We start from the raw sequence: 27,187 nt of genomic DNA on the forward strand, positions 1-27,187 counted from the left end.
CAGATTTACCATTTTGGGAGGGGAAGAGGGGGGAAAAATGTATTTATCATCAGCTAGATGTGCTCACTGTATGCTCCGTTATCTATATGCAAGGCCCGGGTGACTGGAAGTGCAGTTGTCAGGCATTTTAATAAACTGGACAGCCCCATTTGTTTCTGCACGACAAGGCATCTTTACACAGGAGCAATCAGGAGAAAACAGGAAACAGCCAAGCACTCTGCACTGCAACACGCCACCTTAACAGCTAACCAGCATTACTCAACTGCTACACAACTGCGCCTAGTGCACAAAAATACATAAGAGAAGAGATTAGAATTGTGTTTGGTAAACAATCCTTTAAAAAAAAAAAACTTCACCTGAAAAGTTTTAATGCCAATTTGGGTTCAGATTACCATTTAGATCTGAAGGTAAATAACACATATCAACAAATTTACACCAACTTTTGTAGGTTTTTAATTATAAGGAATGAAGGCAATGTTGAGTCAATCAGTTGCCAGCTTTAGGCTGTGTGTAATGGCTGCACAGTTTCCTTTTATAAGTCAGGAGGCCACAAATTAGGTTACCAATCTGTTTAATTTCAAACAAAAAAAGTCAGCACTATATATGAACAAAATGAAATTTTACCTCAAATATCCAATCCAATAATGAAATCTGAAGTCGTTCACCTCACTAAATTACAAGAAATTTGAATAACAGCAACAAAATGGCACATAAAATGAATTTGCCACCTGAGGCAAAGGTAAAACAAAAAGTTAGACAAATGTTACAAAATAACCTTTTCAATAGCCAGTTGCTTGTTCCTAGGACTCTTCCGTGGACCGATGGACTGAATGTGGTCCTTTTCTCCCCCAAGTCCTGTTATGCTGCTTGCCGATCCATCTAGGTTTGAAAAGAAAAAAGGCTTAGTTCACCCTCTACTACTACTGCACCGCCAAGGTACCAAAACCAGAGTGCATGTGGTTTCAGTTTCAGGCATGTACTTACTAAGGCTCTGGTGAAACAAGTAGGTATACTAAGGCTCCACCCAGCCATTATCACATTGTTAAAGGCCCAACTAGGACAATTTCAAAGGCTATATACCACCAGCACTTACAAGTTTGAATTGACTTCTTGGCCAAATAACCAAGGTGAAAAAAGTTAGGGAGGGAGAAGAGGGGGGAAAAAAAAGGATGGGGTAGTGGAGGGGGGAAGGGAGCTGTATCAAAACAAAACAAAAAATTGATATCTGAGTTATTCTATTTTTTTTCAGATGAGTCATCTGGCAATTGAGACTGTCTTTATCCGAGCTACTTAGGGCCCTTTCTTTTTTAAAAAAAAATAGGACCAAACAATTTGAGAGTTAAAGACACACTATCCTTTCCCCACCCAATGCAATACCTGTATCAACTTTCTTTTGGGGTTCCAAAAGTTTATTGCTTCCGTAATTGCAATTGGTTTGCCACATCCATTAGAGTTAGAAGTCCTAGTCAGTACAACAATAGTTGAACTGATCGTCTTTCTCTAAGAGGATAGTGCATCTTTAACGTGTAAAGACAAACCTGCTCCAATACACGCCCACAGAAACTGGTCCCTGGAGGATCAGCCATATCAGTTAAAATCTGCAATACTGGCCAATATTCTTTTATCAAACAGGAGACCGCAGCTTTAAAGGGGAAAATGCAGACGTTGGATAAAAACAGCAAGAAATAGTCATTTTCATTAAAAGGTCTCAAACAGTTCACGACACAGCCATTATCTAAGCTCTCCACATCCAGTGCAGACCCCTCTTCAGTCATCGCTCCCAAAGCCGAGTCACCTCGAGGCCTCAAGTCTCCCCACGCGGTGCGCACGCCCACTGCCGCCCCGCCCGCGGACATTACCATGTGCTCACGACGACACGGCGCCCTCTTCTTCCGGAGACTTGGGGGGGCTCTTGGACCGCGACCGCGACTTGGACTCCCTCTTGGACACGGGGGGCGGGCTCCGGGACCGGGAGCGGGAGCGCGACCGCGAGCGGGATCTGGAGACCGACGACGACTTGGACTTGGATCTTCGCGCAGATCGGGACTTGGAGGTCGAGCGGGAGCGCGACCGAGTGCGGGAGCGCGACTTGGAGCGGCTGTAGCGGGACCGGCTGCGGGACCGAGAGCGGCTCCGACTCCGGGATCGGCTGCGGCGACGCCTCCGTGGGCTGCGGGCGGACGCAAGGCGCGCTGGTGAGCTGGGTTCCCGCCGCCGCCGCCGCCCCGGCCCCGCCCGCCAACCCGCCCCGCCGCCATTATCTCGCTGCCAGGCGCCATTTCCCTGGCCGCGAGGCGGGGTCTCGCGTGGCCCCGGCCCGGCCTCCCCCCCCCACGTGCTCCGCCGACCTTTGTGCGCCCGGCCGCCCCCCCCGCTCCTCCCCGGCTCACCTGCGGCTCCGCCGTCCGTAGCCGCCGCCGCCGTACCTGCGGGGCGGAGGGCCGCGGCGGCTGTGGTGCGAGTCCGGGGGGCGGCCGTAGCGCGCCATCTGCACGCGCAGCTCGCGGCCGTCCAGCACCGCCCCGTCCATGGCGTCCATGGCGTCCTCGGCGTCGCGCTTGTCGTGGAAGCGCACGAAGGCGAAGCCGCGGGACTCCTTGGTGTAGCGGTCCCGCGGGATGTACACGTCGCCGACGCGCCCGTACTTCTCGAAGACGCGCCGCAGCGTGTCGGGCGAGGTGCGGTAGGTCAGGTTGTCCACCTTGAGGGAGGTCATCCCCTCCACGTCGGGAGGCGGCCGCCCGTAGCTCATCGTGTGGCCGCGGCCCGGGGGCCCCGCGAACTGGCGCCGAGACTAACGCCCGGGCGGGCCCGCGCGCACCCGGGGGTGGGGGGGTGGTGGGGGTCCGGGCTCGGGAGGCGCCGCCGCGCCGCCTGGGTGGCGGTTGCCGCCCGCGTGTGGCGGTGGGAAGGGCCGGGCGCCGAAGCGTGCGAGCGCACAGGCCCCGACGGCGCAGCTAGCCGAGCAGCAACTGAGCGGGGTGGCGCGCCCCACCGCGCCTTTATAGCCCTTCCCCTAAAATGGCGGCCGCGCCACCCGGAAATGAATCCTCTGATTGGCTCGGCCCGCCCCGCCTGGTAACGTCTCCGCCGCGCGCCCCGCCCCCGCCCGGCGCGCCTGCGCAGACCCCGGCGGGCGGGCCGAAAAGCGCGCAGTCACGGCGGAAGGGAGGGGGAGCGGCGGGAGCGGGCGGTTGGAAAGCCCGCGAAAGCTTTTTCCGCAGGCGAGGTCGGGCGTGACCGCTCGGGCGGGTGGAGGGGGAGGCGCTCCCCCCACCCTCCGGGTCCCGCCCTCTTCTCATACCAATACCCTGCCTCCACGCGTCCCTTCCACCCCGCGCTCAGCCCTGCCTCTGTGGAGGGGTGTCCCCGGCCACGTCAGCCCTGGACTTACCCCCCCGCCCTTCCCAGCTCCCCATTGCTCTGCGCTGGGACCTGCTCCCTAATTTTCCCCTCGCCTGGCTTCTCCCATTTCCCCTCCCCCCCCCCGCTGGGGAGATGGGGGGGAGGGGAAAAGAGGAGTGAAGTGGCGCGTGATGGCTGGGCGCATGCGCGGCCCTTAGGCCCCCGGAGACTACCTTTCCCAGCGGGCGCCGCGGCTGCCGTCAGCTGACGTGTCCCGTGACCTGCGGTGGGGGTGTGTGGGGGGGGGGGGGCTCAGGCCGGCGGGCGGGGCCGCGGGACCGCGGCTGGCCCTCAGTCCCCGCTGGCGGGCCCCTCACCCCGGCGCAGCCTCCCCGGCCCTCCCCGCCGTCCCCCTCTCCCCGCCTCGGGTCTCCGCCCGCCCTCAGCCCGGGAGTCCGGCCCCCAGGACGGGATCGCACAGGCCGGGCCGCCCCTGCGCTCACCCACCGTCTCGTTTCTTTTCCCCAGGATTGCGGGGCTCACCCAGGAAGAGCTGACTGTCCGGGGCCGCTGCTGACCCGCGGCCGAGCGGAGCCAACATGTCCCCGGAATCCAAAAAGCTCTTCAACGTCATTATCTTAGGAGTGGCCTTTATGTTTATGTTCACTGCCTTCCAAACTTGTGGGAATGTGGCGGTGAGTTGCAATCCGTACCCCCTCCTTTGAAGGGCCCACCTTACTTAGTGCACCCCCAGGACGGGAATAAGCTAACTACTTGGAACAGCAGCGCGCGCGCCTTGCACCTTCCCATCGCCCACCCGGGCTTCTTCGCTTCCTTTGATTAGGTCCGATCTCATGTGTCATTTCTCCTTTATGGGGTGTTCAGGTGACCCTTTATTTTCGGGCTTGACTCTGGGTGGTGCTGGTCCGAGTTGTCTTATTTCTTGTCTGTACTGGCTCTAAGTTAGTGCTTGGTTGGGTAAGGTAATCAGATAAAGCTGGCCTCTCTCTCCTCGGCCCCACCACTGATTTGATGTCTTCTCCCGTCCTGTTCTGTCTCCTGTCATAGTGGACCTGTAGTGTTGAATGGTGACCATTGTGAATGTTGACTTTTTTTTTTATGAGTTCTTGCAGTCAACCTTTCTAAGAGCAAGGGAAATTGCAGACGTTTTTGTTAATTGCTTGTATCTTCTACACAGCAAACTGTCATCAGGAGCTTAAATAGCACAGATTTTCATGGCAGTGGATATACCAGGTATTGTACTGTATGCTGCTTTTTTGTGTAATGATAATTATATAAATTTTGTCATAATCTCCAGTGATAGGACAATGAGACTGAGTAGTAGTGATTGCTTTTTCTCCCTCCACTTTTCAGTATTTGGAAAAAGATAATGCCGTTAGAGATGATGAGTTTAGATTTCTTATGGAATTAGACACCAGGGCGGGTTAGGTTTGAGTTCCTGGCTTCACAACCTGATTGCTTCATTACCTTGAGCAAGTTATTTCCACAAGCCCAGTTTGTTTGCTCAGATGAAGGACATAGAACAATTTTCAAAGTGGGGGACCCATGATAAGCACTCGAGTGTCACAGTTACATGTTCCCAATCCTGAACTGGTGTTCATGTGATTCTTGAAACATTTGAGTTTTTTTCATATTTGAAAGTTCATAACAGTCATAATTTAATTTGCAGCTTGGAGTTTGACCAGGCAGTTTTAGATTTCTGTTAAGATGTTTAGTGCCCGTTTTACAGCAAACTAAAAGAACTGGTAGTATAGCGCCGGAGAGCACTTGCCTTGCAAACATGAGGACCCGAGTTCAAACCCCAGTACTATGAAAAGGCCTTCACAAGTCACTTTCACCTTCTGATTGTAACTGGGAATGTAATATGTGCAGGCGTACACACATTTGTCAAATTGACATAAATTGATCAATGATATGTTTATCTCTACAACATTTGCTTTGAAATATGTAAACATTGTGGAGTGGCTAGATTTGAGCTATATAAACACTTTTCTTATCTTTTTATATAATTATAGGTACTAAGCTGTGACACCACTTGTCCTCAAACTGTTCTTATTTTGATTCTTTCTTGTTTATCTTAAGTTTTGTAGGTGACATTTAATAATAAAGGGATGCTAGTATCCAGTTTTGTAGGTGATTAATATTAATGCCACAACATTTTTGTAGTCCCCATATCCTCCAGTATATTCTAAAGAATGAATGAGAGAATACACTTGGTAGCGAGAGGTTCGTGAAAGCCAAAGAATAATGTACTATGAGTTTACAGATTCAGACACTGGCTAGTGAATGAACTCAGGACTCTCAGCATGGTGTTAGTCTGACTTTGCACACGCAAAAATATATAGTAGGGCCGTGTCAGCAGTAACTGAGAAAAGTTCAAGTGAAACCCGATTTTTAATTAAATAGGTTCTGGCTTAAGCAAGTTATAATTTTCTGTTTTGTTATTTATAGTGAAAAAATGTGTGTAGCTGTTGGGAAGGGTTGGCCAAGTGTGTGCAGCAACTGCTCAACCTCGTCCTGGAATCAGTCCCATTGCCGGGATCCTGGCCCACCCTCCACCAGCTGCCCAGCTCACCCGTGGCAGTTTGCTCTAAATGAGAATAATAGCAAAACTCCTATTGGAGCTATTGAGCTAAAAAGAAGTATCTATAAAGTCCTGGCCCTGTCATATGTTCTCATTTACCAGTTGCATTGAAAACTGATTCCAAGAAACGTCTGAGCTGTGCAGCTGTGGCTAATGCCTCTCTAGATCCTAGCTACTTAGGAGGCTGAGAGCTGAAAAATATTTGTTTAGAAACCAGCCTAGGCAAGAAAGTCAGTGAGACTCTTCTCTCTTAATTAACCAGCCAGAAGTAGAGCCATAGCTCAAGTGACAGAATTCTAGGCTTGAGCTAAAAACCTAAGAAACAGCATCTAGGCCCAGAATTGAAGCCCCAGTTATACGCACACACACACACACAGAGAAATCGTCTAATACAATTTCAATATTGTATCAAAATGAAAACCAGTATGAGAATTCTGTTTAAAGAGATAATTATAAATTCTGACAAGAGAACATGAATGTTTATTGCCGAACATTCAGACTGTGTAGAATTTTGAAGACAGTCCTCAAACCTTCTGTTCTTTTCCCCCTTTCTGTGTGTTATGTGTGCAGCATGGCTATTATTTATAGCGTGTTCTCCGCTTCAAATTTGATTACGCCGTCAGTGGTCGCTATCGTTGGCCCCCAGCTCTCCATGTTTGCCAGTGGCTTGTTCTACAGGTGAGCAGTGCAGGACTCTTTCACCTAGAACACTTCTAGCATCTTTCAAACACACACTGTAAACATTTCCTCTCCCCCCGCCACCCCCCCGTCCTCGCCCCCCCCCCCCCGCACTGTGCTGGGGATTGAACCCCCAGCTTTGTGCATGTTAGACAAGTATTCTGCTTTTTTTTTTTGGTACTTCAAGCATTAGTACTGGCACAGCAAATAAACAGTATCCTAAAAAATCTTAAGGATTGGACAAAAAGCCTTCTTTGAGCTAATCTTACTTTCTATCAAGCAGACACACAAGGGGTCAAGTGAAATACCGAAATGCGGCAGGTCCTAGAGCTAAAGGGCAGAGGCCACTGCAGTCTGGTGAAGTGTGAAGTACCAGGTGAAGAAATAAGTAGCTCCCATTGTCAAAACCAAGGCCGGGCTTTCAGGTTGCATTTACGAGGGCTCCCGGCTGACTCCTAGAAGGCATGCTTGGCGTTGTGTTTCAGGTCTTGTTTGACCATAATACATTGACCTGTTATATTTTAGCATGTACATTGCCGTTTTTATCCAGCCTTTCCCATGGTCCTTCTACACAGCGTCTGTTTTCATTGGAATCGCAGCTGCTGGTAAGCATGTTTATTTTTATCACATCTCTGTCCTGGGGCCTATAAAGGGGATCATTTATATTATTTGTGTATGTAGTACGTGAAGCCGAGTAATTTCACTCCCTTGATAAACTTTTGGTTTGAATTTTAGTACTTTGGACAGCACAAGGAAACTGCCTGACAATAAATTCAGATGAACACACTATTGGGAGAAACAGTGGAATTTTCTGGGCACTCCTGCAGTTTAGGTAATAATCCTTTTGGATCTCAATCTTACCTTTTTTTTTTTTTTTTCATTTTATTTGTCATGCCATCTGTTAGGTCTTTATTTCATTGTAAATTCAGATTGGCCATGTTGTAGTTCTTAAGTTCTAGCTTAATATGATACAGATTTTTTTGGTCATTTATGGGGCTTGAACTCGGCCTGGGCACACTGTCCCTGAGCATTTTCACTGAAGGCTAGTTAGTAGTCCTCTACCACTTTGAGCCACAGCTGCACTTCTGGTTTTCTGAGGGTTAGAGATGAGAATCTCAAGCACTTTCCTGCCTAGGCTGGCTTTGAACCATGATCTTCAGGTCTCATCCTCTTGAGTAGCTAGAATTAAAGGTGTGAGCCACTTGGATAACAGTGCATTTTTATGGAATTACTTAGTGTGTGGAAATGACTTAATTTGAACTTAAAGTTCGTTAAGTAGAAAGCATTATTAATATCTTTTTAGCATCTGCTGTTTTGAGGGATTTGAGGGTTCTTTGTTTAAGTTCACATTATCCCCACACAAACTCCCAAGGTGAGAGGTAACATCTCTGCCCTACAGATGAGGAAACAGAGACTAAAAGTCATCGTTGTCATCGTCCAGTTTAAACCATTGTTAGCCACATGAGCTATACTGCTTAATAGCTCTTGGAAGATACACTGAAATTTAGAAGTAAGGCTTAGTTACACCAATACTGAATGATTCAGCATGTTCCCTATTTCCTAAGAAACTAAGGAAAACAGTCATTGTGCTTCTATCTGTTGGGTTTCATAAATCTGACCTGAAGTTTTTTGCCTAGAATTTTGCCCTTGATAAGGCTTTTAATAAATGAGAATGACTATGTTTGTTTTGAAAACAGTCTTATTATGTTGCCCAGACTTGCCTTGAACTCTTAAACTCATGTGTTCCTCTTGCCTCAGCATTCCCCTGCAATCCTCCTACCTCAGCCTCCCAAGTAGCTGCACGTAGCCAAGATTGTAGGTATTTACCACCTCACCCTGTGTAAGTGTTGAAGCGAATGATTGCTTGCCTAGGAAAGTATGCTTGCTAAAAGAAGTGTGCTAGCTAAGCCCATAAGTCTTAGGTTCTTGAAAGATTCTTGAAAACTCAGGATTTTAAAAGTAGCCTAAGTTTCTTTCCAAGGAATCATTTCCAGGGTTCCATTAAGTCACATGTTTCCGAGTGAGTCAAGTCGTCTGAAGGGCAGCGCTGAGTCAGGTTACTGTCACATGCCTGTCACTGGAATTCTATCTGGGTCAGTTAAGTTTCTCAGAAAGAGTCAGGGTGGTTGATACTTTTAAATAGCCCAGCACAGGTATATCCCTTCAAATTCAGGTCTCTTTTCCTCTCTTCCTCTCCACCTTATCTGTCCTTTTCTCAACAAATAATGTCAACAGTTGTTTTTTAAGCATAATAAGTATTACAATAATTTCCCAGCATCCTCTTTGCCCTTTTCTCCCCAGCTTGTTCTTTGGAAATCTCTACATATATTTTGCCTGGCAAGGGAAAACTCAAATATCAGGTTTGTTTTATTCATGTTGCTTTATTTAGCTTTGTTGAAAACATAATAGCATCTCTATAGAAATACCCATTATTGTCTTACTTAAATATCATTCTAATGAACTTCAGTACCCAGGGTTCTCTCAGATGTTTGCTTTTAGTAGGCATGGATTATGTTATTAAAAAAGAATTACAGTTAGGACTGCTTTGTGGGGTATCTAAAGGACAAGAGCGATTGTGCTGTGTGCACCTTTACTGGTCAGTCCTCAGGAGGTTTTCACTACTGTTTTGTTTGTTTTTGGACTGAGGCTTGAACTCAGGGTCTAAGCACTGTCCCTGGCTTTTTTGCTCAAGGTTAGCACTCTACCACTTGAGCCACAGCCCCACTTCCAGCTTTTTCTATGTATGTGGTGCTGAGGAACTGAACCCAGGCTTCATGCATGTGAGGCAAGCACTCTACTGCTAAGCCACATTCCCAGTCTTCACTACTGTTTTATCTGTCTACTTCTTTTTCTGGTTTTCTTTTAGCTTGTTAGTGTATCTCTAACTGAAAGACAAAGGAAGAAATGCCAACTTATCTCCTCAATCTAAGTTTTTGTTTGTTTTGTTTTTGCTGAGTTGTGGGGCTTAAACTCAGTGCCTGGGCACGCACCATCCATGAGCTTTTTTGCTCAAAGCTAGTGCTCTACCACTTGAGCCATGGCACCACCAGTTTTTTGTGTGTGTTTTTTTTTGCCAGTCCTGGGGCTTAGACTCAGGCCCTGAGCACTGTCTCTGGCTTTTTTTTTTTTTTTTTTTTAATCAAGGCTAGCACTCTACCACTTGAGCCACAGCGCCATTTCTGGCTTTTTCTAGATATGTGGTGCTGAGGAATCGACCCCGGGTTTCGTGTATGCGAGGCAAGCACTCTACCGCTAGGTCATATTCCTGCCCCTATGCCACTGGATTTTAGGTGGTTAATTGGAGATGAGAGTCTCCCAGACTTTCCTGGCTGGACTGTTTGAACCTATATCCTTTGTTCTCAGCTGCCTGAGTAGCTAGCTAGGATTACTGGCGTGAGCTACCAGCACCTAGCCCTTAGTCTTGTTTTTACTAATGCGTTAAAGTAGAACATCAACAAGGAAGTATTTACAGGACACTTAATTCTAGTAAAGTATGGTCATTGCTCTCTTCTTTCTCTCTAGAGGGTGACCGGAGAACGGTATTTATCGCTTTAACTGTGATCAGTCTTGTGGGGACAGTTTTGTTCTTTCTCATTCGGAAACCAGATTCGGAAAATGTCCTTGGAGAAGATGAATCTTCTGGGGACCAGGACCTTGAAGTCAATGAGTAAGAAGTTGGAAACATTTTCCTTTTTTTTTTTTTTAATGTGAAAGTAGATTTTGAGTAAATCTAGTCTAGAGATTACTAGTCTGCTTTGCTGTAGCTGGTAACTTGGCAGAACATAGGCTACACAGAGACAGTGCTTTAATGCAGAGCTATGGGATTGGAAGAAGGGGAGGGAAGGAAAGGTTGATGATGGGGGATTTAAGTCCAGCCCTAGCTTTGCCAGTGTGTGACCCTGGACCATAGCCACAATCCCTGGATGCCTCCAGGCCTGGCTTTCCTCCCTCTCTTCAGGCCTGCCGTTTCCTTGTATAAGGATCTGCTCTTTCCTTCAGCACCTGTTCCTGTGACCCATCTCAAAAGCCGTGGTGAGAGAGGAGCAGGGCCGCCAGCAGTTGTCACCATGAGGCTCTTGGCTTAAAGTACCTGGCTCTTGCACTACCCTACTAACTTGTGGAGGTGTTTTCCCCAAAGTTGTGCAAATGGGCAAGCAAGGGTGCAGTTCTTAGCTTGTGTAAATCACCTAAGCACTCCGTTTTTGGTGCCTGTACTAGAGCTTGACTTCAGGGCCCATGTGTTCTTCCCAAGATGCTTTTGCTCAAGGCTGGCACTCTTCCACACGAGGCAAGGCTCCACTTCTGCCTTTGTGGTAGTTAGTGGGAGACAAGAGTCTCACAGACTTTCCTGGCTGGCTTTGAACCATGATCCTCAGACCTCAGCCTCCTGAGTAGCTAGGATTACAGGTGTGAGCCACCAGCACTCAGCGTCACTTGAACACCTTTCAGTTGTGACAGTGCTTAAAACTTTGCAGAATCATCTCCATTTGAGAAGAAAAAATGAGGACGTAATCCATCCATCCACCTTCATTTTTCTTGGGCTATGAGTTGATAACATTGTGAAGCTTGTCTTAACAGCTTTTTTATCTATCAGATTTTTTTCTCATTGAGACAGGGTCTTACTATGTACCCTGGCTGGACTCAAATTCAGTATCCTCCTGTCTCAGCCTCTGGCATGCTAGGATTACAAAGCAGGTGCCACGCTCTGGCTATGGTTTTTGTATGTGTGCATTATATAGATATGTATAACTGTGCATGCTCTGAATAACATGGTTTCTGTCAGTGATGGACTGCAGAGTGCAACATGGCCCCTGGGATTAGGTTGCCTGGTGAGGCCAGCCAACTAAGTTTGTGTGAGTGCCCCCTGTGGTACTGGCTCATTACAATTGCCAAATGAGGCGTTTCTCAGAATGGTGTCTGGACATTGACAATTACGTTTTAAAGCAAGAGCTAGTAGATATTGGAGAAGAAGATAATGTAAGTGTGACAAACCGCAGCTCTTGAGAACATTGCTCTGCTTATTTAGCATTTGTCTTTAGCTTTGTCTCCAGAAGGTAAAGCTTCTGTGTCTTTGTTCTGTAGATAGCACTGGAGCGTGTGCCAGCCCTCTCTGAAACCTGGCACAGTTAGATTATGCAAGAGGAGATTGGAGTTTGCATTTGAATCTTGAAACCCTTTGGAGGTTTAAGTGGGACCTGATGATAAACCTTACAGAAAATGCCAACGAGCAGTTCACATTTGTCTTTTTATCTCAAGGGCATGTAGGACCTTGAGCTGGTGATCTCTAGATACCTTTTATTTTTCCTTTCTTTTTTCCTATGCCAGTACTAGGGCCTGAACGGAGACACTGGTCCTTAGATTTTTTTTGTACTCAAGGCTGGCACTCTACCACTACTGACTTTTCACTCATTATCTTTCCTGGCTTTGAGCCATGGTCCTTAGATCTCCGCCTCCTGAGTAGCTAGGATTACAAGTGTGAGCCACCTTTTCTATCAGTAATTTGATTATTCTTAAATTCGTAGCCTCTCCCTTAGGTAGATAGGGAGATAGTAAATAAGTATATTGCTTTATTTCCTCTTTTTCCTCTCCATCTTTCCTTTCCTCCCTCGTTCCCTCTCTCCCTCCTTCCTTCCTTCCTTCCTTCCTATATTATTTAAAGATCTAGGGAAGTAAACTTGGCTGGTAGAGCAAGAATTTTAATTTTTTTCACCATAATCTTTTTATCAGTCATAGTTAAAATTGCATTCTCTCACCGTCTACCATTGGCAAAAAGTAGGTTTTTTTGTTTTTTGTTTTTGCCAGTCCTGGGGCTTGAACTCTGGGCCTGGACACGGTCTCTGAGCTTCTTTTGCCCAAGACTAGCACTCTACCACTAAGCCACATTCCCAGCCCCAGTAGAACTTTATAAACAAGGAAATGAAAGGAATTTGTCAAATCACCTGACTGATAAGTGGCCAAGTCTGGACTCTGACTCCAAACAAAGCCCATGGGTTTTGTTTTGTTTTTTTGGTGGTAGGGTGGGGCAGGAGGTGGAGTGGGGGTGGGGTGGGGCTTGAACTCAGGGTCTAGGCACTGTCCCTGAGCTCCACTCAAAGCCAACACTCTACAACTTGGAGCCACTGTGTCACTTCTGGTTTTCTGTAGGTTAGTTAAAAAGAAGTTTCTCACTGACTTTCTGCTGAGGCTTGGCTTCAAACCTCAACCCTTAGATCTCAGCCTCCTGAGTAGTAAGGATTACAGGCGTGAGCCACCAGTGCCCGACCAAAGCCCCCCCCCCCCCCCTTTTCTTTTTGCTAGTCCTGGGCTTGGACTCAGGGCCTGGGCACTGTCCCTGGCTGCTTTTGCTCAAGGCCAGCACTCTACCACTTGAGCCACAGCGCCACTTCTGGCTTTTTTGTTTAAGTGGTACCGAGGGATTGAACCTAGGGCTTCATGCATGTTAGGAAAGCTCTCTACCACTAAGCCACATTTCCAGCCCAAAGCCCATGTTTTAACCAGAAGGATGCCCTGAATATCAACCATGTTGTTCACACAGAGAGTGTTCATGCGTTTGAAGAATGTTAATACTGGAAGGTTTATTTTTATATAATACAGACAGTGGGAAATTGAGTGCCTGGGGATCATTGTAGTAAGCTAGAATGTACTTCTCTTGTACCTGCAGTGTCATTTCTGAAAAGGGAATACTCAAATATTTGTAATAAGCTTATTATGAGCCTTGTTCTTCAGTGTTCACCGTAGAGCGGTGCTGGATGGCAGGCAGGGCAGAGACCCCTGGAGCAAGGAGCATTGAGGGTCATCGGAAATGTTTGCTAGCCCACACAGAGGACAGAGCTTTTATGGACTTACATGAAATAGGAGATGACAATATAGTTGTGGATAAGGTAATGCTGTTTGTTCTCTTTTTAATTGTCAAGGGAAAAATTATTCCATTTTATTTTCCCAGGTCTGCCCAGAGCAATATGACAAAGGCAGTAGATGCATTTAGTAAGTATTGTCTGGGTCTGAATGCAAGGTCTATTCGGGAATGCCTTCAGTGTTGCCCTTTGCCCTTTGCCCTGGAATTGTGGAACTAGTGGTCCCCAGGGTTTTATTTTTCCAGGTATGCAGCTCAGGAATACATGAGTCTCTTTGTCATTGTCTGTCACGGGGTGTGGGGTTTGTGATAACCTGCGCGGGTGGGTGGGTGGGGCAGGTTGGCTGTCAGGCGAGGACAAGATGAGTTTACACAGGGCCCACGGGGAGTTGAGAGCAGATCGTTTGCCTATCCTGAGATCAAGCTGTGGCCGCCAGGAGCAGGGGTTCCTGAGAGCTGTCCTACTCGTCCCCTGCTTGAGTCTCCAGTCAGGAACTCTGCTAAACTTTCCGCTTGCTTTCCTGATTCTCACAATCGTTCTGTGACCAGTATCTCCATATTAGAGGAGACAGAACTCTTCAAGAAATTGTCAGTCACTATGGACTGGAGGGGTGGCCCAGGTAGAGCGCCTTACCTGAGCAAACACATCCAGGGAGAACACGAAGCACTGAGTTCAAGCCCCAATACCAGGGGGGAAAAAATAAAAGACATTGTCACGGAGTCTGCTGGTTCTTTTCCTCTTCAGTACTGCGCACCAGTAGTTCTGGACACAGACGGCATTTAGCCAGTGGCCAGTGGATGGAAAAGGGGAGCCATCTGTGTGGTTGGGAATGTGATAAGTTGAGGGTGGGCAGCTGGGAGCATGTGGTTATCAGTGTCCAGGCTTTAACTTTGTCAGGCAGGCAGCGTCTTGCTGATAAGACAATAGGCTCTCCCTAATTTAGGGTTTCAAGCTGGTAAAAAATAGTTTACCCAAGGTGAAAGTAGATGGCTGCGCTAGGGCTTGAGTACACACTTGGAGCCAGTGCGTCACATTGGACTAAAAGGGCCCCTCAGCCACAGGCAACCACATCTGACCTGAGGCTCCCTTGGCCCAAGGTTCAAAGCCAGTCTGGGTAGACAAATCCACGAGACCCTTGGGAGGTGCCCCAGCTCCTGTGTGGTCAGGCTCCACCTAGGCGACTGGCCTCGAGTCCAGCCTTCGGTCTGCTCTGTGATGGCTCCCCAGGAAGTGCGTGCTGCCGGTGGCCTAACTTTAATCCTGTTTTCCCAAGTCTTTTCTCATCTTGTCTGGTTCTGCTTTCCTCCACTTCACATGTTCCTGTTCTAAGAGCTGAGAAAAATGCTACCCTGGTACACGCTTAAGCACTTGAAACCAACAGTGTGTATTGGGCAGGTTTAGTTCATACCTTACGAAGTTTAATCTGAAAAATGTGTTTTGTTACTAGTGAAGACATTGTTTCAAGCTTCCACCCATAAATGAAGATGCAGCTAAGTCCTCCTAACTTGTCATTGTAGGAAAGTCTCTGAGGTTGTGTGTCACCAAGGAGATGCTGCTTCTCAGTGTCACAACTGCTTACACAGGTAACGCCTTTGCCCCCGCCTCCGTGGCCGCCACCCTCACTGCCATCCTCCCCGGTCTTCCTCACGCCTTTGCCCAGCAGCGGCCATTCCGGTGGGGTCACCAGAGCTTTCCTGGGGCTGGGCTGGAGTCTCCAAGACCATTTCTGACCTTAGAACTTGCTGGGGGATCAGATGAGAGACTGGGCCATTGCCTTGCCCCCATCTTGTCTGTCTGTCTGTCTCTCCCTGTGCCTGCCTCTTGTCTCCCCTCCCGCCATGTACTGAGTGACCTGCCCATTTGACTGACTCCTCCAGGAGGAGATCTTGGAACATGGCAGTAGAGCTACATCTCTGCCCAAATAACCAACAGAAAAAAAGCTAGCAGCGGGCTGAGGTCAGGCTGTGTCAAGCCCGGCGTTGCCTGCACTGCATTCTGCAGAGGGTGGCCAGTGCAGGGGCAGCAAGCCCAGGACTCGCGGCTCACAAGGACCAGTGGATTTAAGGCAGTTGGGAGCACTGCGGGACATAGCTGAAACTTTTTTGTTCTTTTTTTTTGCCAGTCCTGGGGCTTGAACTCAGGGCCTGAGCACTGTCCCTGGCTTCTTTTTGCTCAAGGCTAGCACTCTACCTCTTGAGCCATAGCGCCACTTGAGCCATTTTCTATATATGTGGTGCTGGGGAATTGAACCCAGGGCTTCATGTATACGAGGCAAGCGCTCTTGCCACTAGGCCATATCCCCAGCCCACATGGCTGAAACTTTATGTAGACTAAGACCATATTTCTGAGGTTAATGGGATTTTGAACTCAGATCATAGGACTTGCCAGTCAGATGCCTTACCACTTGAGCCATTCCTCCAGTATTTTTTTTTTTTGGCCAGTCCTGGGCCTTGGACTCAGGGCCTGAGCACTGTCCCTGGCTTCCTTTTGCTCAAGGCTAGCACTCTGCCACTTGAGCCACAGCACCGCTTTTGGCCGTTTTCTGTATATGTGGTGCTGGGGAATCGAACCTAGGGCCTTGTGTATCCGAGGCAGGCACTCTTGCCACTAGGCTATATCCCCAGCCCCTCTCCAGTATTTTTTTAATTATGCCCCCAAGGTTGGCTTGGAGCTCAGAATCCTCCCACCTTCTCCAGGTGCTGGGAACCCCAGGTGTGCATGGCCAGGCCCACTAAGCTCCTGTAATGATATGGAAGCAGGTGATAATGTGGTGTGCTGACAGGTGGAGCCCTGGTGTTTGAGAATGAAGAGGATGTCATTTTCTTTCCACACGTGCTGCGGTGTGCCATTCACTGCTTTGGCTTGTTTTTTTAGGAGAAATCGAAAAACAGAACATCTCTGGGACTGGGGTGTGTCTCAAGTGGTAGAACGCCAGCTTAGAAAGCATAAAGCCCTAAGTTCAAACCCCAGCACTCCCAAAAACACACCAGACGAGACCCCAAACACCCTTATGATTTTCACGGAAGATTTTTAGCACTAAGGGATTAAGGTTACTGACATTTCCTAACTTCCTTTTACTGTAACTTTAGGAGTTCTCCTTGCGGGAAGGCTTAGTGAAATCATGTGAATACTGTGAAGAGTGTGTTGGTTTTCTGTGTACTAAGAGTAGTTGAGCTGGATGTGGTGGCTCATGCCTGTAAGCCTTGGCTACTTGAGAAGTGGCAGTTAGGAATATTGCAGCTCAAGGCCAGACCATGCTGGCTGCACGGGAAGCATAAGTAGTGTAAAAAGGCGTGGGGGCATGATGTAAGCAGCAGAGCAGCACCCTAGCAAGTACAAGGTTCTAAGGTCAAACCCCCAAATAAGGTCAAAAGAAAAAGAATGGAACTATTCCTTTGGAAAACTGATCATAAGGATAATAAGCACTAAATTAGTGTTCCCTGTTACAAGTTCATGTTAATCATATCCTCTGCCCCTTGCCTTCCTGCAAGCAAAGTAAGAAGGTTCAACCTTAGGATGCCTCTTTTTTGAGTTATACGGGTTGTTTGTTTTGTTCTGTGTTGGTCCGGGGGGCTTGAACTTAGGGCTTGGGCACTGTCCCTGAGCTTTTGAGCTTGAGGCTAGCACTCTACCACTTGAGCCACAGCTCCACTTCTGGCTCTTTCATGGTTAATTGGAAATAAGAGACTTATGGCTGGCGGGTGCTGATGGCCCACACCTGTCATCCTAGCCACTCAGGAAGCTGAGATCTGAGGATCATGGTTCAGAGCCAGCCTGGGAAGGAAAGTCTGTGAGACTCTACCTCTAGTAAACTACTCAGAAAAAGCTGGAACTGGTGTTGTGGCCCAAGTGATAAAGCACTAGCTTTGAGCACAGAGAGGCTCAGCACAGGCCCTGAGTTCAAGACCCAGGACCGACAAAAAAAAAAAGTCTTATGGACTTAACTGCCCAGGCCAGTTTCAAACCACTACCCTCATATCTGTCTCCCAAGTAGCTAGGATTACAGGCATGAGTAACCGGCACTCCATGGGTTGTCTGTTTTTATCTGATCTGTAGGGCACCTGCCATCCTGTGGTGTCTTAGGTTACACTGCTAATACCAAATTGCTGTTGCCCAGTGGTTTAAGTAACAGATCTGGAGGCTGGGCCTCTTGAAACCAGACTATCAGCCTGGTCACAGTCAGGGTGAGGGACACTTCCTAGTTTAGTTTAGAAGTGTCTGCCTTCTTGTGTGCTCTCTGGTGTTCTCCAGACACTGATGGCATCATGAGGCTCCACCGTTGTTATGTAGTTGATTTCCTCTTGCACACCACGTTTGCGAATGCCATTACGTCGGGGGCGTTAGGACTTGAAGCCCTCAGTGCGTGGCGCATGGCTAGTTCCCTTCCATCAGTTCTGTGGGTAGCAGAAAGTCAGGCCGTACTCCGGAGGGGCATTTCAGCCTCTATGAGCTGTTCTGTGTCCGGAAGAAAAACAAGGGAAAGGAGAATATGGATGTAAAGTTGTAAGTTTGATTTTTTTTTCTTTTCCCCTGAAGGTCTGGAATTAACTTTCTTCTCTGGTGTATACGGAACCTGTATTGGTGCTATGAACAAGTTTGGAACAGAAGAGAAAAGCCTGATTGGACTTTCTGGAATCTTCATCGGCATTGGAGAAATTCTCGGTTGGTTGCATTAAAAATATCAGTGCAATGCTGGGCACTGGTGGCTCACACCTGTGATTCTAGCTTACCCTGGAGGCTGAGATCTGAGGATCTCAGTTCAAAGCTAGAAAGGGCTGGAAAGTCTCTGAGGCGCCTATCTCCAATTAAGTGCCAAAAAAGCAGGAAGTAGAGCTGTGGCTCAAGTGGTATAGTGCTGGCCTTGAGCACAAAAGCTCAGGGACAGCACCCTGAAAAATAAGTAAAATTAAAAAAAAAATTAGTGCAAAGCCGGGTGCCACTGGTTTATGCCAATAACCCTAGCTACTCAGGAGTCTGAGATGTGAGGATCACAGTTCAAAACCAGCCCAAGCAGGAAAATCTGTGAGATTCTTATATCTGATTAACCACCAAAAAGCTAGAAATGGAGTTTTAGCTTAAGTGGTAGAGCCTTAGCCCAAAATAGCTCAAGAACAACACTCATTCCCTGAGTTCAAGCCCTAGCACAAAAAGGAAAGAAAGAAACCATAAATGCATCCAGGCTTAGAATCCTTGAGGAGCAAATCTGGATTCCTGACTTTGTAGCTCTTTGATTTTTGGTACCATTGTGTGTCCAACACTTCAAACCTGTCTCACAGTAACTCCGTTAGAGTTAGGAGTTAGATTAAAAGGATCTCAATTGCTCTGTGTGTGTGTGTGTGTGTGTGTGTGTGTGTGTGTGTGTGTGTGTGTGTGTCTGTCCATCCTGAGGTTTGAACTGAAGACCTGGACTATCCCTGAGCTTTTGTTTTTTTGGGCCAGTCCTGAGCACTGTCCCTGGCTTCTTTTTGCTCAAGGCTAGCACTCTGCCACATCGCCACAGCACCACTGCATTTTCTGTATATGTGGTGCTGGGGAATTGAACCCAAGGGCTTCATGTATAAGAGGCAAGCACTCTTGCCACTAGGCTATATTCCCAGCCCTCTCCCTGAGCTTTTTGCTCAAGTCTACTGCTCTCTTATTACTGAGCCACAACTTCACTTCTGGCTTTTTCTGAATAGTTTATTAGAGATAAGAGTCTCACGGACTTTTCTGCCTGGGCTGGCTTCAAACCGTGATCCTCAGATCTCAGCCTCTTGAGTAGCTGGGATTACAAGTGCGAGCCTCCAGTGCCTGGCTAATTATTATTATTATTATTATTATTATTATTATTATTATTATTTTGCCAGTTCTGGGGCTTGAACTCAGCCTGGGTGCTGTCCCTAAGCCTCTTTGTGCTCAAGGCTAGTGCTCTACCACTTGGGTCCCACTTCCAGCCTTTTCTGATTAATTTATCGGGGACAGGAGTTTCACAGACTTTCATACCCGGGCTGTCTTTGAATCGTGATCCTCAGATCTCAGCCTCTTGAGCAGCTAGGATTATAGGTGTGAGCCACTGGTGCCCAACTTCTGGCTGATTTTGTTTTGTTTTGTTTTTTGCTAGTCCTGGGGCTTGAACTCAGGGCCTGGCTTCCTTTTGCTCAAGGCTAGCCCTCTACCCCTTGAGCCACAGCGCCACTTTCTGGTTTTCTGGTGGTTAATTGGAGGTAAGAGTTTCACAGACTTTCTTTCCTGGGCTGGCTTTGAACCATAATCCTGAGATCTCAGCCTCTTGAGTAGCTAGGATTACAGGCGTGAGCCACTAGCACCTGGCCCTGACTGATTTTTGATTGTGCAAGACTTCATTCCACAAAATGGAGTAAGCATTTTTGTGGGCTGAGCAGAAGATGTTGGTTTTATGGAGGAGGGCTGAAAAAGGGAAATGGCGAAAAGTTCTGGGTCATTTCAGAGTTACTTTCCTTGTAGCAGGGACAGAGCAACAAAAAATAAATGACTGGTGGACTTGAGGTTCAATACTGTAAGGATTTGGTTTGGTAACTTGAACTTAGAGCACTGGAGTGTGCCGGCACAGTGACTCCATTGTGCTTTTCACACGTGCCCATGGAGGCCCAGAGTACGAGCTTAGTCCAAAACACTAGACTTAGATGGAGTAATTTTTATTTAACACACCACAGGTTTAAGGGTTCAGTCTCAGGTCCTCAGTTTATTGCTCCCCCTCACTGTAGAGGGTACCGGTGAGTAGCCAGGGTGAGGACCAGGGTCTCTGAGGGGAGGAGTCTTTGTCTCCAGAGAGTGGGGTACACTATCCTCTCAGAAGCTCCCCAGCCTGTTTAAGGGGTTTTTGTGGACATTGGGTTCAGTCGCCATGACCGGTTAAGCCACTGACTATTGGTGGTAGAGTCCCTGGCCTCTCCCCTCCCTGGGGGAGAGGGGGAAGGCCTGGAAGTCCCAGCCCTGTCATTAAGGCATGCAGGCAGGTGAGGTGGTCAAGATGTTGCCCAAGTTCTCCACATCTAATGACTGCTTTTAGCTGCTCCCTTGCAATCAGTAGGCGCTGTGTGGGAAGCACAGGTGGCAATGCAAGTGACCTCCCCCATAGCCCCCCAGATGTAGCCTCTGTGGACGACTCTCACCTGATCCTCCCTGTGCAGGGAGAGGGGTATGTGTGTGTATATACACACAGGGCCTCCATAAGTCACCCCAGAATGCCCTCAGCTTTCTGCTGCCAGCAGAAGCCCCCTACCCTTCCTGTTTGCTTGCTTATTTACTCTTAGGATAGGCCTGTCATTTCCCATTTCCCCTGAATGGTTTATGGCTCAAACCCGCGCTGAATTGTTTTGCTGCTCCTGTGGACCTGGCTGTGGCAGGGGAACCATGCCGAGCCGGCCTCTGCCACTCAGGTGTCCCCGGCTCATCCATGCCCTTCCCTGCCCCGGCTCCTGCACTCCCCATTTCTTTTTCACACAGCCCCACTGCTTCTCACCAACAGTGGTGTCAGAGAGCAAGGCCTCGGCACCAGGGTGCTGCTGGCAGCCCTCTGCTTTCTGCAGTCTCGGTGGACGAGCTAGGGAATGAATGCATTTGGTATATTCCACTGCATCCATACACATACATTAACACAGCTTCCTGTTTCTTGTTGTCTTTCTCCGCTCCCTCTCTCCTTCCTTCTTCCCTCCTCCGTTCCCTTCCTGCCTTCTTCCCTTCATCCCTTCGGGTGGCAGGTCCTGCTAAGCACATGCTGTGCCGCGGGCGAGTGATATTCCCCAGCCCTTCCAGGGTCTTTCCAATTACCAATAGTGCCTCACTGCATGAACGCAGGCACGTGGTTTTCATGTCGTGGAGGTGTGTCTTCAGGACAGATTCCTCAGCTGAGGTTGCGAGGGGGAAGGGATGGCTCCCACTGTGCCCTCAGGTGTGTGGGCATCCTGGGCCTGGCCCTAAGGGAGGTTTGGGGTGAAAAATGGCATCTGAGCATTTTAAGCTAATATCTCTGGTCTGAACAGGTGCGTGCATGCGCATGTGTGCGTGCGTGTGTGCGTGTATGTGTGTGAATGGTGAATGAGCTATTTGTGCTTTGCCCTTTGTGTGTGTGCTAATCCTAGGGCTTGAACTCAAGGCCTGTGCTCTTGTTTGGTGTTTTTGTTCAAAGCTGGCGTTGTACCTTTTGAGCTACACCTTCACTTCCTGCTCTTTTTTGTCTGTAAGAGTTTTTCTTTTTTAGTCTTTTTTCCCCACAGTTTGAACATTTCTGTAAAATTATTAGCCGCCTCTTCTTCCTTCTCCCCCTCCTCCTCCTCCTCTTCCTCCTCCCCCTTCCTCTCCTTCTCTCTGCTAATATTTCCTGTTCACCATTTGGCTTTGGCTTTGTTTCTGGTATTCTTCTAGCCATGGAAGATTTGTTTTCTTAGTCAACTTTACTAATGTTTTAGTCTGATTTCCCTAGGCTTTGAATTACAGTTAGAGTCTCCTTCTCTACTTTGGGGTTAAAGAGGATTTACTCATGAATTTTTTTTCCTTATATGTGTACGGGTTTTTATGATTTAGATCTCTGATTTCTTTGGAATTTGCTTGTTGCCTGTCTACCCATTCGTTCCAATGCTAGATATTAAAGGCACTAGTTCTAGCCAGCTGCCTGTGACTCTCACCTGCGATCCTAGCTACTCAGGAGGGCGCGATCCTCCTGAGATCCCCTGGGCTTTTTTTCACTCAAGATCCATGGCTCAAAAACCAGTCTTAGCAGAGACATATGTGAGACTCCATCACCAGAAAAAAAGCAAGGCGGGAAGCCTGGCCCCAGAGCACCTGCTGAGCAAGCAAGCTGAGCAAGGAGGAGGCCCTGAGTTCAAGCCCTAGTATTAATTCTTGCCTCAGTTTTCTGATGCTACAGAGATAGTAATTTTGCGTGTGACTAATGTTGTTTTGGGACTTGGCATTCTGTTGCATCGCTCTGCCAATTAGTGCCTTGCTGTGTGGGTGTGGGGCTTTTTTTTTTTTTTTGCTTGGTGCTAGTCCGGGGGCTTGAACTCGGGGGCCTGGGGGCCGTCACTGAGCTTTTGTGGTAAGATGAGTGTTCTACCACTTGAGCCACAGTTACACCTGAGGTTTTTGTGGTGGTTAATTGGAGGCAAGAGTCACACACTTTCCTACTGAGGCTGGCTTTGCACGCTGATCCTCAGATCTCAGCCTCCTGGGTAGATAGGATGACAAGGTGTGAGCCGCCAGCGCCCAGTACGTTTGTTTTCCCATGTGGGCTTTAGGACCAGTTCGCCCATCTCCAAGGAAAACCTCACCGCATCTAAAATTCAGATAACATACAGTTGACGTCCCCACCTTCCCAGGGAAGAACTGTGCCCCACCCTGCGTCCTGTGAATGAAGTGTCCCCAGAGCCCAGGTGGTGAAGCACAGGGCAACTTCCCTGGCAGCTGCTAGTTCACGCCACAGTGCAGATGACGGCTCTGCTGAAGATGCACGGCGCCCCCTGCTGATAGCACGCGGGACTGCTGGGCTCTGTCACAGTCTTCAGCTCAGGACGCTGTCCTACCAGGGTTGCCGCCCGGGTCCCCTCCTCCTGTGCTGCAGATTGCTTAGAGAGGATCTGCCAAGATGTTCTGCAAGGGCTATGCCAGCCACAGGAGCGACTCGGCTCTTCAGAATCCTCACCAGCACTTGGTACCATCACTACTTATTAAAATACATTTTTAAGTTTTTGTGTGTGCTGCTACTGGGCCCAGCTTGAACTCAGCCACACACTCTCACTGGGCTTTTGTTCACTCAAGGCTGGCACTCTACCACGTGAGCTGCACCTCCGCTTCCGGTATATTTTTGGCACGTGATTGTAGACTTTTACAGTGGACAGTGTGACATTTCAGTCTTTGATCAACTTGGAATGATGAGGGGAAGGTAACCGGCATAGCCATCACTCATTTCTTTGTGTTGGGAACATTGGAAGTCCTTTCTAGTAGCTACTTTGAAATATACCGTTGGTTTCCATCAACTGCAGTTAATAGTACAGTGTGCTGTGAACCAGTTGATGTTTTCTGCTGTATCCTTCACTTTCCCCCTGTGTACTGGGTACCTGGAACCTGAGACATTCTGGACCAGTGCCATGCCACTGAGGGGGCTGCAAATGTATGTGGGTTGGTACAGAATGGATTTTTTTTTTTTTGGCCAGTCCTGGGGCTTGAACTCAGGACCTGAGCACTGTCCCTGGCTTCTTTCTGCTCAAGGCTAGCACTCTACCAACTTGAGCCACAGCGCCACTTCTGGCCTTTTCTATATATGTGGTGCTGGGGAATCGAACCCAGGGCTTCATGTTTACTAGGCCAGACGCCTTGCCACTAGGCCATATTCCCAGACCTCAGAACGAATTTTAAAATTGATACCTGTGTTCAGCCTTTCTGTTAGAATGGTATCCGCTCTCGTGCTGGTGAGACATTCTAAGCTGTTCCCACTGTGGAACCTTCATGAAGCCCTTTTCCCTGGGGGAAAGGGAGCATGGCCTCTTGCTGCTGTGGTTGAGAGGATGTACCCTTTTTAAACTTTTGTAAGTTTCTCTTATAAGCTATAAATCGAAGGGGCTGGTTTTGGGGGCACAATAATTCATTAGCAAAGAAGTGCAGGACTGTTACAGAATAGAAATAGGAATGATTCTGCTACTTCTTGTTTGGTAACTGGTCATCGTCTTTATCTGCAAGTACATTTGTGAGGAGGGTGTTGGACAGTTGAGGGCATTTATCCTTTGGGTCCTGGATTAGAATTCATCTAGTTAGGTAACTTGCTGATGACATTAGTGACGTGTCTGCCGTCTTGGTTTCTAGGTGGAAGCCTCTTTGGCCTGCTGAGCAAGGATAATCGTTTTGGTAGAAACCCAGTGGTGCTATTGGGCATCGTGGTGCACTTTATAGCTTTTTACTTAATATTTCTCAACATGCCTGGAGATGCCCCGATTGCCCCTGTGGAGGGTACCAACAGCAGTGCCTACATCAGACCCAGGTACAGTTACCACCAGCGCCCTTGACTCGAGGGCAGGCGGCTGGGAGGAACGGGTAGCTGGGTGTTGGAAAGGAGCCCTCCTCCTCCTGGGAGAGGCTCTCCTCTTTCTAAGGTCATCTGTCAGGTGTTAATGGAGCCAGAATGAGTTTAAGTAGGAATCCTTAGAGAACTCCAGGTGACTTTGCAGTGGTTGTTTTTAACCTTTTCCCCTGCCAGATCCTCCTGATGGAGGAGGGCGCATTCAAGGATCTGATCTGAATCCTCTATGTCTGCGTTTTGAGCAGTGACCGATCCCCAAGTTAGGGCTTGGAGGAACCGCAAAGGGGAGCCCGGGAGGCTGCCGGCCCGCGGCTCACAAGAGCACGGAGGGTCTTGGTCGAGTGCATTCCACTCTTAAATCCGTTACAGATGCAGATGTTTCTGTCTCTATCCATACATCTGAGTGGAGCGGACGGAGTCCAAGAACCAGTATTGGTTTCTCAAGAGAGTAGAGACCAGAGCTTGTGAAAATGTGAAGCCCTGTGCATTTGAGTCTAATTTCGGACTGTAAGTGGTCCTGCAGGGGCCTAGCCTATGCAAGGCCCTGGGCTCCAGCCCCAGCACCGAAAACAGACCTTGAGAGTCTCCGATCCTTTTATCCTCATTCCCACAGGTGTAAATGCTTTTGTGAGTGAGTTGAAGCTTTATACTTTAGGGAGCTAATTTTAATCTGTTATTTTCTTTAGCAAAGAAATCGCCATCCTCTGCAGTTTCCTGTTGGGCCTGGGAGACAGCTGCTTCAATACCCAGCTGCTCAGTATCCTGGGCTTCCTCTACTCCGAAGACAGTGCTCCAGCCTTTGCTGTCTTCAAGTTTGTGCAGGTAACCTCCAGATTGTGTCACGAGTGCTTTGCCTTCATGCTTACCTGGTTTTATATGGTCATTACTCTTGTGGGTGGGGTCTGGGGGTGGGGCTTGAACTCAGGGCCTAGGCGCTGTCCCTGAGCTTGTGCTCAAGGCTAGCGCTCTCACTTGCCCCAGCTCTTCGTTCAGCTTCCTTGGTGGTTAATCGGTGATGAGGGTGTCATGGGCTTTGCTGCCCGGGCTGCCTTTGAATGGCAGTCTTCATTTCTCAGCCTCCTGAGTAGCTAGGATTCTAGGTATGAGCCACCAGCTCGTGGTTTTCAGCTGTTGTGGTTTTCAGATGGAAGTCAGGGGAGGGATTTTGTATGGAACCAGGAAGCAGTGAGCTTCCCCTCACTTGGAGACGAGTGTACATTCCGGTCTCTGTGTTCAGGTGAGAGATTTCCCTTCACCACCTCACAGACGAGTGCTTTTCTCACCCTGCAAGTTCTCAACAGAGCGCTGCTGGAAATAGAGACTGCGCTCTGCTGTCCACGAGCCCGTGGTGCATGCCGGGGAGGCAGTGACAAGTGAGGTTCCTTGCATCTGAGGGGCAAGAGCTACGGCTGTCCTGCGGCTCAGGAGTAGAGGAGCTGGCTCTGGAGCTGGCTTCGATGCCATTCAGCCGTGGCCACTCTGATTTGTCTCCTTTTTCTGTAGTCCATCTGCGCAGCCGTTGCGTTTTTCTACAGCAACTACCTTCTCCTTCACTGGCAACTCCTGCTCATGGTGGTGTTTGGGTTCTTCGGAACAATTTCCTTCTTCACTGTGGAGTGGGATGCCGCTGCCGTCGTGGCCCGGGGCTCCGAGTACCGAAGCATTTGATGAGGCACGGGAAGGAGGCGCGCACCGTCGAGACCACGGCTGCTCCCAGAGCCGGCTGCCGAGGCCGCCTAGCATGTCCACAACACACGGGTGACGCTGAGTGTGGAAAATCAAAGACCGAGGCGCCCATCAGACAGAGTTGGTACTAAAGCTTACAGCCGCTAGCTGCTTAACAAGCGGAATAAGGGAATCCTGGTCTGTGGTCATACTTGTTCAAAGATGCTGTTTTCTGATTCACCCATCTCTAGTTCTTTATAATCATGTCAGACAGTGCAAAGGTTTCTTCCGTCTCCTGCGCGCACTGAGCGATCCCGCCATTGTCCTGCAGAGAGCCTCGCCGGGCGGGGCGAGCTTGCTGCGCCACGCCACGCAGGCACCGGGAACCGGGAGACTCCAAAGACAAGGCTTCCACTTGAAGAGCTTTGCTCCGGAGGTCTCTTAGCTTCCTCATAGCAGGACGGGCCAAATAAGTGTGAGAAAGTGAAGTACGCATTGTCTTGTCTTAAAACGTAAATGCAACATCTGTGACAAAAACATTCGAAAATTAAACCAAGGGAGGAGACTTTTGCTAGTCATTTTCCTGAAAGACACAATGCAAACAACAAAAGAACACAGCAAGTTATAGGACCAAGTTAGACCCCACTCAGTCATTGTGCTCCGGGGGTGGGCGGAACTATTTGAGAAAATGTTTAAACGCAAATGTTAACTTCCTCCATAAAATTCTAAACATTGCAATATAATTCAGAAACCATAAAATTCACCATTTTAAATAGTACAACTTCATGGGCTTTTTCTTGTTCTTCTTCTTTTTATTGTGCAGGTCCTGGGGTTTGAACTCAGGGCCTGGCATTCTTACCACTTGAGCCACACCTCCACTTCCAGCTTTATGGTGGTTAATTGGAGATAGGAACCTCAGCGAACCCTGGTAGCTCACACCTGTAATCCTAGCTACCCAGGAGACTGAGGCCTGAGGATCGCAGTTCAAAGCCTGCTGGGCAGGAAAGTCTG

The 27,187-nt window shown here is 48.5% G+C and overlaps 2 protein-coding genes across 6 annotated transcripts; one reads left to right on the forward strand and one right to left on the reverse strand.

Moving 5' to 3' along the window:
• Window positions 1-846: 846 nt before the first annotated feature.
• Srsf2 (serine and arginine rich splicing factor 2) lies at window positions 847-2,976 on the reverse strand. 4 transcript variants are annotated; one of them, XR_007213865.1, is made up of 4 exons: window positions 2,391-2,976; window positions 1,860-2,170; window positions 1,539-1,642; window positions 847-879 (listed from the first exon to the last, which is right to left on the reverse strand). XR_007213865.1 is itself a non-coding variant. In XM_048367345.1 (3 exons), the coding sequence occupies exons 1-2, from the start codon at window positions 2,750-2,752 to the stop codon at window positions 1,867-1,869; spliced, it is 666 nt and encodes a 221-aa protein (XP_048223302.1). In that variant the 5' UTR covers window positions 2,753-2,976; the 3' UTR covers window positions 847-1,642; window positions 1,860-1,866. The 4 variants fall into 4 exon arrangements, 2 of the variants coding, with proteins under 2 accessions (XP_048223302.1, XP_048223301.1); XR_007213864.1 differs by having other exon boundaries at window positions 1,539-2,170; window positions 2,391-2,975; XM_048367345.1 differs by having other exon boundaries at window positions 847-1,642.
• On the forward strand, window positions 2,556-26,954 carry Mfsd11 (major facilitator superfamily domain containing 11). 2 transcript variants are annotated; one of them, XM_048367343.1, is made up of 14 exons: window positions 2,556-2,678; window positions 3,874-4,040; window positions 4,544-4,599; window positions 6,521-6,628; window positions 7,154-7,233; window positions 7,364-7,460; window positions 8,930-8,988; window positions 10,151-10,295; window positions 13,572-13,612; window positions 15,000-15,065; window positions 18,019-18,144; window positions 24,298-24,472; window positions 25,198-25,333; window positions 26,015-26,954. In XM_048367343.1, exons 2-14 carry the CDS (start codon window positions 3,945-3,947, stop codon window positions 26,177-26,179), a joined length of 1,350 nt encoding a protein of 449 aa, XP_048223300.1. In that variant the 5' UTR covers window positions 2,556-2,678; window positions 3,874-3,944; the 3' UTR covers window positions 26,180-26,954. The 2 variants fall into 2 exon arrangements, with proteins under 2 accessions (XP_048223300.1, XP_048223299.1); XM_048367342.1 differs by having other exon boundaries at window positions 2,562-2,683.
• Window positions 26,955-27,187: the final 233 nt, after the last annotated feature.

This window comes from Perognathus longimembris, chromosome 17, assembly GCF_023159225.1.
Source record: "Perognathus longimembris pacificus isolate PPM17 chromosome 17, ASM2315922v1, whole genome shotgun sequence".
Lineage (NCBI taxonomy): Eukaryota > Metazoa > Chordata > Mammalia > Rodentia > Heteromyidae > Perognathus > Perognathus longimembris.